Source organism: Panthera leo, chromosome F2 (assembly GCF_018350215.1).
Source record: "Panthera leo isolate Ple1 chromosome F2, P.leo_Ple1_pat1.1, whole genome shotgun sequence".
Lineage (NCBI taxonomy): Eukaryota > Metazoa > Chordata > Mammalia > Carnivora > Felidae > Panthera > Panthera leo.
Window position 1 is genome coordinate 62,191,953 of NC_056695.1, and position 12,377 is coordinate 62,204,329.

General features: G+C 43.0%; 1 protein-coding gene across 2 annotated transcripts in view; it reads right to left on the reverse strand.

The window, feature by feature from the left end:
- The window catches only part of SAMD12 (sterile alpha motif domain containing 12), a 378,819-nt gene that overhangs the window by 157,524 nt on the left and 208,918 nt on the right, over nt 1-12,377 (reverse strand). Inside the window, exon 4 of one of the 2 annotated variants that reach the window (XM_042923625.1) lies at nt 1,202-1,342. In XM_042923625.1, coding sequence (XP_042779559.1) covers nt 1,202-1,342 — 141 coding nt within the window. Of the gene's footprint in view, nt 1-720; nt 1,343-12,377 lie in introns of those variants that run through there. The other variant, XM_042923624.1, reaches the window with a different exon arrangement.

The following is a 12,377-nucleotide window of genomic DNA, read 5'->3' on the forward strand; positions in this document are numbered from 1 at the left end:
CTAAATGCAATAACACGAAAGTTGGCTGACCCAGATTTCTCCAATATCAGTATGCATGCAATTACAATATTCTACAGATTGAAAAATACCCCAGGCTCTCAAAAACACATATTTTATCATCCTTTCACAACGATGTATAATGGACATTAAAATAAATAAAGGGTTATAGCCAGTGGACATTGATAGCAACCAAATCTTATGTAGACACGCAAATTACATACAGCATTAACTTAAAACTTTTCTTCAAATTCTAGCTTTATTCTGTCACTTGAGTCCTCTCCAGTGTTCCCAATATATTGAATTTATTAATGATCCTTATTTAGAATTACATGGTCATAATATCCCAGGCTTAAATTCTCTACAGTCTATTTTTAAAAAGTGATTCTACCGGGGTGCCTGGGTGGCTTAGTCAGTTAAGTGTCTGACTTCGGCTCACGTCGTGATCTTATAGTTCGTGAGTTCGAGCCCCACGTTGGGCTCCGGGCTGACAGCTTAGAGCCTGGAGCTTGCTTTGGATTCTGTGTCTCCCTCTCTCTCTGCCCCTCCCCTGCTCATGCTCTGTCTCTCTCTCTCTGTCTCTCAAAAATAAATAAACATTAAAAAATTTTTAAGTGATTCTATTTTCAGGATGCCAAATAGCATTCTCAAAAATCTCTAAAGAGTGTATGTGTTCATACGTGTATATATACACAGACACATACCTTTAAAATGTTTTCCTCCCATTAGTTAGTGAAAAGCAAAGTAACATGAAACATAACAAAAATCCCACTTGTATCATGATGGTATGAACTACGGAATCACGCAAATTCCAAGGCCCCCTCAGAACTGGTAGTCAGACTAAGAGAGCTTGGGCTGCACTGTACAACTCTAGGGGGTGCAACTGTATCTGTATCTCTAGGTTGTGCAGGGCACATCCCATACAGCTATATGTGATGTCCTTGAAACTAGGTCACGAGATATTTCCATTTGCTCATTATTTGTTTGTGCATCCTTCCCCCAGTGACCTATGAAAAAGAGAAGTTTCCCTATGAAAAGGAGGGAAGTGGCCTTTACATCTATATCCTTTTTTTTTTTTTTTTTAAATAAAAGCAATTCTGCAAAAAAACAATAGTTTCTCTCTGGCTCCCCTTTGTCATGATGGGAATGGTTTCTTTCTTCCCATCTTCCCCTTATATCCACCCACGAGGCAGCAGCGGGGTACCTTGTGTGAGTAACTGTAGGTTTCTGACTTCTTCTCGCACCTTCAGCTGGAGCACCTGTTGTAAGATGTGCTGCCGGAGGTTTTCCTGGGCAATCCCCATTCGCTCAAGCTTTTTGTCAGTGAGTCTCAGCAGGGCTCGCCCTGCAGGGTTTCAAGAAATAAAAGAAAAAGCAAATGAACAATGGCTGGAAAGGATTTCCATCTTCGTTTTGGCTAACCCTGCCATAATAGTAGTTTCCTTCCAAACAGATAATTTAGAAGAGAGGGTCCTCGATTATTCTTACTGACAAGAAGAATTGATAATCCAGATAAAGAAAACACACAAATTTAAAAAAAAGAACCCCAATTTTCATCTAATTTTGGCAATCCTCAACTGAAAACACACTGAGTTAAATAAAATCGCAAAATTTTAACCTGGGTATTTTGGACACAGATTGCAGGTTTCCATAGAAACAACGCACTTCGTCGGGTGATGGGTCCTGCCTGAGGCTGGCCCACAGGAGCCCAGCGGAAGACCTGGATGCTGTATGTGTGGTTATAGAGAAACTCCACCAATGTTTCACCCGGGTTACAATAATGTTTCTGTGAAACATGCATTTAAAGTTCCAGTTTTAATCTGCAGGCAGTCACCTGCAGGCATTGCAGCCCTCGTGCTGGGCTAGAGATCCATCTCCAGCTGGTGGGAGCTAAAGCTTAATCCCAATCTCTGGCCCAAGGCAAGGGCTGCAGCAGCCTGATGGGTGAGGGAAGCAGGGTGAGTGAGGGCATCTAAAGATTGCAAAACCAGGAGCCCCCGGGTGGAAGAGCCTGCAGTGTGCAGACACCCGGGGTCCTGGGCAGCCTGGCCTGGTTTCCTTCCAACCCCTCTTTCCCCAGGAGGTCTGCCTGGTCTTCCGCTTCCCAAGCACTCCCTCGTCGTACCTGCACACCTTTCTCATTTCAACTGAGGGAGAGTCAACTACTTGTGATCAATGGTCTATCTTTGGGTGTATTATCATATGCACTTCAGAAAATAAGTTCTCTACCTCCTCAGAGTAGAAACCCCACAGCCACAAGGTGGGGTTCACGGACATTTTCATCAGAGAAATAGGGAAGTGTATGTGGCCTAGGACAAGAGAGACAGGCAAATGGAAAGAACCAGGTAGGAACAATCTATTTCGTTTGCTCTTTTTACCTCCCTTTAGCCCTTGCTAAATGCATCAGGTGGGATGTTAGGTAACATGTTACAGTAACAAATGATCCCCAAATATCAGTGGCTGCAATACGGTTTACTTCCTGTTTAGTGTGCACATCAAATGCAAGTCCGTCCACCTTGAACGTTGATTATTGTAGCAAAGGGAAAAGAGAAGATATTAAAAGGTCTCATAGCATCAACAAAAGGCTCAGCCTAGAGGTCATTTACAAATCATAGGCTGGAACTAATCCCATGAACTTTCCCACCCACACAGTTCACACATGGCTTCTGGCATGTGTCAGGAAACGGAGAGAAATATTTGATGAGCGGCACTGATAAGAACTACACCAAGACAGACGTGGCTTTGGACCAGTGCCTGGCAAGAAAGTGAGTGCAGTGAGCTGTGGTGTTCTGAAGCTTCAGTAAAATCGACGTTGGGGCGCCTGGGTGGCGCAGTCGGTTAAGCGTCCGACTTCAGCCAGGTCACGATCTCGCGGTCCGTGAGTTCGAGCCCCGCGTCAGGCTCTGGGCTGATGGCTCGGAGCCTGGAGCCTGTTTCCGATTCTGTGTCTCCCTCTCTCTCTGCCCCTCCCCCGTTCATGCTCTGTTTCTCTCTGTCCCAAAAATAAATAAAAAACGTTGGAAAAAAAAAATTAAAAAAAAAAAAATCGACGTGTGGAAGAGGAAGGAGAGGCAAGGGGAAAGGAATCCGAGGTAGCTACACTGAGGCTTGGTAACACCAGGCAGCTCGTGGTGGCCATGAGAAAGGAAACGAAGAGCATACACAGACTCAAGTAGTTCTGGTAGTCTCCTGTGATAGAATAACGCCCTCCCCTCCCAAGATGTGCATGTCTTCACCTCTGGGACCCGTGAATTTGTTACCTTATGTGACAAAAGGGACTTTGTAGGTGTGATTATGGTAAGGGTCTCAAGACGGGAGATTATCTGGCATTAGTAGGTGAGTCCTATCTAATGACACAGGTATTTATAAGTGAAAGAGACAGGAGCGTCATAGAGTTGTGATAATGAAGGCAGAAGTCAGAGTGAGGTAGCCGCAAGTCAAGGAATTCATGCTTCTAGAAGCTGTAAAAGACAAGGACATGGATTCTCTCTCATATTCACCATGAGGAAGCATCTCTACCAAAACTGTGATTTTTCCGTAAGACTCATTTTGGACTTCTAAGCTCTAAAACTGGAACACAGTAAACTTGTGTGGCTTTATACCACGAAGTTCGTGGTCATTTGTTAGAGCAACAACTGGTCTTTTGACTGAAATTTAACATATTTTTAAGAAATCAACCAATGGATTCAGATTCCCTTTCCTAATTTCTGGGCAGTGACATACTAAAAGGTAGAGAACTAAGGGGGTGGTGAGCCCAAGTCCCAGGCTTCCAGGACAGCCCTGCCATCAAATGTTCTCCTCACTGTCAGACCTTGGTCCTGAAGTTCCATTAGAAAACTACAGAATGGGATTTGGCAGCCTTTATGTGGATAACCCACTTCCAAATAAGACCTCCAACTCTCTATACGTGTTCTCAACTTACAAATAGTGTATAGGAAAAAAAATCCCTGAAGTTCAGATGATCTAAATCCTTCTCAACATCTCACGTAGATCACCCATCCTTATTTCTGTTCCTTTCAGCAATTAACTGAGCTGTGGCTTCACAAGCTGTGACATTCAGGGGCCAGCTCCGCTGAGGCAATGGTAACACACACGGGGGTTCGGTCACGGTAAGTCGGCTGGTCTGTCACTAGAGCACAGTGCAGTAAGTCAGAGTGAGGATTTTGTTCCAGTGTGCATAGCTCAGCTTCTCTCTTTGGTGGCCCCCCGAGGACCTGTAGCCTCAGCCTTTCCAGTAATGTACCTGACTGGTCAAAGTGTAGCTAAAAGCCCTATCAGAATGTTATCTCCTACTCGGGTGGGTTAACAGCCTCAGCTCTGAAAACGCAAGTTACAAAATTCCAATAGCTATAAAAATCTGTGCATTGAAGACTTTGTGGTACAAACAATAGTGCCTATCAACACATCACATGTTAAATACTCAGCTGTTCAAACGGTTTTATCCAAATCCTGAGGAAATAGATGTTATTATTTCCATCTTGTAGGAAGGAAAATTGAGAAGTTGATAAAAAAAAAAAACAAAAAAAAACCACAAGAGCTTTTCCGAATTCCTCCTACTATACCTTCAGTTGTGCTTTCTCTTCTTTGGGAGGAAACCAAAAGGCTTAGATCACAAGAAGGGAGATTATGGGGAAATTGTATAGAAGAATTTACTGATAAAACAACTTTTAAAACAGATCATGAATCTCACGGTCTGTGAGTTCGAGCCCCGCGTCGGACTCTGTGCTGACAGCTCAGAGCCTGGAGCCTGTTTCGGATTCTGTGTCTCCCTCTCTCTCTGCCCCTCCCCTGTTCACGCTCTGTCTCTCTCTGTCTCAAAAATAAATAAACGTTAAAAAAAAAATTAAAAAAAAAACAGATCATGATCTGTACGCTGAGGATGTTATGAACAAAATCTGACTCACTGTCTTTCTTGGATGGAAGGTCCACGGTTCTGAAAAATCTGCCCAATAATTAGATCATTTTCAGCAGGAAAAGTCCCATTAACTGCCTGTCCCACCACCTGACTACAAAATAGTGACCACAAAATAGTATCCAAATAAAAGTGGATCTGCTTCTGATGCTGGTGTCAGGAAAGTGTTAAGTCGTCAATCAACAACCACATTTTATTTTTGCAACGTATATTGTCACTTTTTGTTGCTTAGCATTAATATCCAATTGTTAATTCAACACTTACTGAGCACCCACTATGTCCCTGTCACTTTGTTATTCACTTTGAGTATAATGAACAGGACAGACAGGGCCAATCTTGGTGCCTTCAGAATAGCAAGGCAGGCAGTAAATGATAAATGTTTACACGTATGTGAGAAGTCCTAAGAAAGAACAAATAGGAGATCACAGAACTGGGTGACCTAACTTGGTCCAGGAAGCAGTCTTTGAGTAAAGAATATTTAACCTAGGACTTTGGGAGTGAGTAAGCGTTAGTCAGACCAAGACCATTGGATAAAGCAAAGATTTTTTAAGAAGTCCAGCAACCCAGGGATGAAAAGGGATACCACTATTGCAGACAGAGAACGTGCAGACAGAGGCGTGCTGTTATGGCTTTTACATTCCCCGCCTTTTCTCCCGAGAGTGTGTTGGGCACCTTGCTCTGCAGTCAGTTGTCTAGACGGAGGAGGAATCGAGAAAAATCAATTCAGTATCAAAAGAGGAACACCAACTAAATGTCCTGATACTCCAAACTGGTTATAAATGGTATTTCATTAATGCAGGCTGCTAGGTTCTTAGAGTTGGAAAAGACTTAAAGCCCTTCACACTGATCATATGCTGACCTTTTACTTCTTTCCTTTATTAAGCATTTATTGAGCACCACTGTATGCCTGACATTATTCTGGGTACTGAGGCTGTGGAGAGGAGCAGTATCTTCTGTCTTCATGGAGCTTACCATTTAGTGTGAGAGGCAGACAATTTACAAATGAACTGACATGCAGGGACCCCTACTGGAAGGATGGCACTTCGTAGTTTGGGTGGAGAGGCAAGACCTCCCTCAAGAGGTGACAGTGGAGCATCCAGAAGTGTCAAAGCAATCAGAGGAATGGCAGGAAGGCTAGCGTCACTAGGGCAGAGTAGATGAGAGAAAAATAAGAAATGAGGCCTGAAAGAAGGCAGGTGTCAGATCACACAGGGTCTCCTAGGCCTTGGTGAGAACTTTGGATTTTATTCTGAATATGGGAAATTTTGAGCAAGGGATGACGTGGGTGGGATCTCATGTACTGAATTCCTCTGGTCACGATGTGGAGAACGGACTGGGGGTGTGGAGGGGGGAGGTAAGGAAGAGTGGGAAGAGTGAGCACACTGCCATGGTAGTCAAACCATGAGGTGCTGGTGCCTTGGACGAGGGTGGAGGGGAAGAAGTCATAAGTAGTAGAATTCTGAACTGTGACACCTAGAAGCGGGGTGTGAGCAAAAGGCAGACCTCAAAGATGATGTAGGTTTTCAGTGTGAGATGGGAGGGGGGCACCATTTCAGCACAGGAAGTTGAGTCACTACTTGGAGAGAGGTGTGTTAGAGGCAAAGGAAATCATGGTAGTGTCAGTGCTATTTTCTTCTCTTGAAGTCATCTGGGATATAGAGAAGTGATGAAAAGAACAGAATGAAACAAAGGAGGATGATTAGAATACTCTTCCTTCTTCCCTGTAGTGCTTTCAATCCTTCAACATTCTTCTCCGATCCCAAATCTCTGAGCTGACTGGGGCAAGGTGCGCATGAGCACATCCCAGTGGAATTTAGAGAAACACGAGAAACCCATTATGACCCAAGTTCTGTACTGCTTGACCCCCAACAATGGTTTCAGTGCTAAAAATGTTACCTAGGACCCTCTGCAGAAGCTCAAGCCAGGGAATATTCAATGAGAAAGTTCACCCAGCAGAAACGTGGATCTGATGCCCTGCTAACGGGCCTGGAAAATTAGTACTTTGCTGCAATGTAAGCTTTAGCATATACGTGAAAGCTTTATCAAGCGTGGCCCACCACAATGCCAGCTCCATAAGAGTCAGTATCTTTGCCGTCAGCTTCCCTACTGTCACTTACTCCCTATGGCTACATGCAATGCTCAAGAAATATTTATTGAATGAATACATTTAGTTCTACTAAATGAATGTTCTCTTCTTTACTCACATACTGATGATCTCAAGGTCATTAAATTACTATCTTTTCTGATGAAGAGACTTGGCTGGAAACTGACTCCCAGGACGATGTGAAACTGAAAATAGCAGAGGGTGGAGGCTGTATTGTGTTGGTGGTGACCGCAGATGCCAAGTAAAAAGGAATAGGGAACTTGACGCTAAATGAGTACTTTGCTTTCCTGCGGGTTTAAAGAAAAGACAAGTGTCTTGTGCTTCTTTTCAACAGGCACCAAGTGGGACTGTAAGCCTCGATGGGCAGATAGGCAGCAAGAATGGATGACAGGTCATGGACACAGAGAGCAGTGTACTCATTTCCTATAGTCGCTGTAACAGACTGCAAACGGGGGAATTTAACACAGCAGAAATGTATTTCCACGTAGCTCTGGAAGCCAGAAGTCCGGCATCCATTTCCCTGGGCTGAAATCAAAGTGTCAGCAGGGTTACACTCCCCTTGGAAGCTGAAAGGGACAATTGGTTCTTGAAACTTCTAGCTTTTGCTGGCTTCCAGCATCCCTTTGCTGGTGGCCATGTCACTCTAATCTGTCTGTATCTTCACATTACGTTCTTCTCCGTGTGTGTCCTTTCAGTCTGCTTCTCTCTAGTAAGCATGCTTGTGATTTGATTTAGGGTCCACTAAAATAATCCTGGATAATCTCTTCATGTGAAGACCACATGTTTGGGGACTATTTCTTTATAAGGTAAGCATTTACCAGTTCCAGGGATCAGGACTTCCTACCTCTGGGTGGCCATCATTCACTCTACCATAAGCAGGAAGGAATATTTGAGACTTTGGAAGATGGCACGAAATTTATCGTGTTCCTCATAGAAAATTGAGGCTCAGAGGGGGAACTGACGAAAGCCACACAGGAAAAGGGGGGAAGGCAGGTCTGGATACGTGTCTCTGACCTTTAGGCCCAATCTGGTCTTTGGTCCCTAGTTCAGGTGTCTCCTACCTTCTGCTCAGAGAACTGTAACAGAAGCCCTGTCACACCTATTCAAGATGGACGATTATATGCCAGAGGGCACAAGTGGAAATTTCTGGGTAAGCTGCCAGGAGCACAAAGGATGTGGCTTCAGGCCCTACCCTACTGGGAAGTCTCAGTGCCACTGTAAGTGGGTGGGGACTGCCCATTTTCCCAGAGAAGAGGCTGTCCTACAGGGCCTCCTTTCTGCTAGAAATAGAGGTCACTTACAGCTCCCCAGAGAAAGGGTCATTTGTGCCCTGCGTTAGCTCCAAACTTGCTCTCAGGTAAAGTCCCCTATCAAGCATCAGGTAGATGTCCCTAGCCCTACCCCACTCCTGGCTGGTCAAGAGCAACCAGTGATGGTTGCTGGACACAGAGCCAGCATCCCACAGCCTGGATCCTTGAATCTCCATCTCACCATCATTACAAAGTTGGGATATCTGGAACAAAGAAAGACAGAGAGAGCTATAATGGCAACAGCATGGAACTGGGAGCTAAAAGGTATAAATGCCTAAGCAAGCATTATTTGGGTCTTAGTTTTCTCATGTCTGTAATGGGGATGAAAATGACACTATTTCATAGTGTCTGAACATCAAATGACATATACATGTCCTTTGCAAACATGAACACTAAGCTCATGCAATAAGGGTCCTATAATTCTTTGGCTGGCTGAGAATGCTTCCTCCTCTTCATAGCAATGATCATGAGAGTAAACATTTACTGAACAGTTGTTAGGAGTTTTAAACACTGTCCTGGGAGTTTTACATGGATTACCTCACTTTCAACAGTTCTCTGAAGATACTACTATTGTCTAGACCTGATTAAGAGCAACTATACCCAGCTGGAGGTCACATACCTACTAAGCTGCAGATGTGAGATACTAATATACATAATGGCCATGCTCTTAACCACCCTCTAACCTGCCACCCAAGAATTCTTCAAACAGACCTTATGTGTCCCCCAAACCCATTTCTGCCAGTTCTTGTGTAGAGAGCACCAGTAGGGCAGGCAAGAGACTAAGGAGCAGAAAAAGGTCATCATCTCTGATGCCTTAAAGCCAGAGAGTGCAAACACTGGTATAACTTCATGATACTCAAGGCTGTGATGGCCTTCACTTGGTGGAGTATCACAGGGGGCTGAGTGGTCTTTGAGAGTAGCCTTTAAACAGATTCATCCTCTCCACCATACAGACTATCTACATAGTCTGTACCATAGTCTGTACCAAGAACTGAACATATTATGTCACTAGGAGGTAGGGTGAAGAAAAGACGATGATTTCCCCATGGAGGGACAAACACAAGCTCTTTAAGAACCTACTGGAAGGGCGCCTAACTTAGCTGGGGTCCTTGAACAACAACCAAAACCCCCACAAAAGCCAAGGGGATGAGTAGGAGGGAGAAGGGCATTCAAGACACAGGGAACAGCATAGACTAAGACAGGGATCTGAGAACCAAAAGGTGCATTTAGGGAACTCCAAGAAACTTGGTATTGTTGCATGTGAAGCTTGAGGCAAGAAACACATCATGAGGGGTCTTATATGCCATTTCATGATGTCTACCCTATAGATGAGTCAGGCTTTTTCTTTCTCTGTCCACCCCAAAGCAGCACTTAAGGGATGATGTTCATAGTTGTAAAACATTCCCATTTATAGGACTAATATAAATACCTCATTTTTGCCTACATTGTACCCCTGCCAATTTCTGGTAAAAGAATCTCTTTTGACTTTTGGGAACTGGTCCTTCTCACCCCACGGGCCTTTAAATAATTAAAAAAAAAAAAAAAATCCCGGTAGTACTTTCCACATCTACAGTACTATATAATGTTCCTGCTTATTCTGTTTATTTTTCATTTTCTGATTCCCTTCCACCTCCTCCCATAATGTAAGATCCAGAAGATCAGGGCTTCATGGATGTCTCCAAGCACCTCGCTAGAGCCAAACTCAAAGTCGGCACTAAATAAATATTGGTGAAAGTAATACTGGTTCTAGTAATGTGCACTAGAATTCATCAGAATTGCTAAAATTCACTAGAATTTCCATGGTTTCTAAGAGAGAAGTCTCTTTCTTTCTTAGATCATGTCCCAAGGGACAACATAAGCCTAGATTTGCTGTTGGTGGCTACCTTTGCCAACATAGAGAAATTGCTAGAGAATTAAGCCAACGGAGGGAGCAGAGCTGAGAGAAAAACAAAAAAAGAATGAGAAAGGAAGATAACAATATGAGATTTCCTGAATACAGCCTTGCCTGAAGTCAGATACCCCTGGGTTTCTCATATATGTAAGTCAATATTGGGGTGGGAGAGGTTAGCAAGTTGAGCTCATTTATACCATTTGCACCCAAAGGAATCTTGACTTACAGATAAAAGCTCATGTGTAATGCATGGTTGAGTCCCTACTCGGTCCCTCTTATGTCCATGTCAAGAAAGCCCATGATGGTGTAGGCCAGTAGGGATGATTTGAACTTATTCTACAATAATTGGCTTTCAAAAGTTAATCACTGGCAAATTCTGATATCTTTATTCCTCACAAATTGTTTGGAATGCACCTTAAATCTGACTGCATACTTCTATTTGATGCACCAGCAAACTCCTTATCCAATTTGTGACCAGAGGTCACAAACTCAAATGTTGTCAGATGTGTGAAGAGAACGACTCTAAGGGACAACAGGGATTAGGTGGACCATAGCCTATTGGACACCGGTTTTTTAATTTTCTAAAATGAGCAATTCCAACCCATTTTTGCTCTGCTAGAATACAGGCTAAGTGTTGCTTCTTCTACTATTTTTAAATTGACAACAACTGAAAATCTGGAAGTTTTATGAATCCTCCCAATTTAATATTTGCCCATTATTTTCCCATACTATGAGAGCCAAACAATTCATGTATATGGGTCGTATTCAGCTCACAAGTTGCCACTTGCAACATCTGACTTTTAACCTTCCCTCCCCCACATCCCTCCCACTCGCAATGGAAAGTAATTCAGGCAACCTCACCTTCAGAGTTTCAGCAGACTTTAGGAACAGACTCCAAGTTTTGAGATTCCATTCTCTACAGCCTATTCTAATTTAACAGCTACTGAGTCCAAAGGTAGTTGAAGACTAGTCTGAACTGGCCCCTCCAGTTTTTATAACCTGGATGTGCCTTGCAAATCCATCTTCTTAAGTAGCCCCCACCCCAGTGCTTGATTTCCTAAAGGTGACTGCGAATCACCAATACCAGAGCTAACAAGGACTCTGAGGTCAGCCAAACTATTGCCTCATTTGCTGGCAAGAACGTGTGCAAAACCTTCCAAGACCAATAAATCTCTTCTCACTTCTACCTGAGAGCACAGCCCACTGCCAAGCCTGGTCACTCACTTGGTTACATTAAGAATGATTAGCCATTAATTGAAGGCCTCTTCTCTGTGCTTAAGAGAAGGATTGATGGACATTTATTTCCATTGTAGTACTGTAAGTAATTTACCATACTGATGGGAACTGTACATTTTTTTGTTTTGTTTTTTAAACCAGTCTGGGATAAACAGACTGTTTTAGACAAACTAGTTTTTTGGTTGAATATATTCACGTACTTACGATGCTAATGGGAAGAAACTGGGATAATGTTGTTTCCCATCTGAAATATAAACTCAGAAAGAAATTATATTACAGTGCTTTTCAGATTGAAAATGTGGCCTTGCACTATTTTTTTTGGAGGAATGCACATCTTCCAAACAGTAAATTAAAGGTTAAATCCTTTTATGTTGTTGGTAGTACGAAGAGTTACCAAATCCCCTTCAAAAATTAATTTAAGAAAACTCTAAAACATTTTGTTTGGGGATTCTGTTTCAGTCCCTGGGAAGACTCAGTAATTACTTCCCTTGTACCTCAGAGCAGATTTTTGAAGCAAAGAAATCTAGTACCAACATAACGGAGACTATAGCTGAAGATTTATGATGTCATAAACAACCTTCAAGGTCTTTTCTGGTTTTGATAGGTAGACCCAACCTCTTGGTATGCTTGCTTTTATTTATTAGCATTTGGGATTCTCTGTTAATTGAGTGCACTAGGTGAGCAACCCACTCTGCATTAGACATCTTTTAAAATTAATTGCCAAGAAGCACCTGAGATTTCTATTGACAAGTGTCCTCCCAGCCTGTGATAATCTGCTCACGGCCACAATAGCCAAACACGTATAGTGTTCATATGCCGAAGACGGGCACGGGGCATACTGGCGTCTCCATGTAGATTAATTTGAACTAGTGACTCACAGCCAAAGTAATGTTAAAAAAAATTTTAAAGCTATTTGACTTTCTCTTT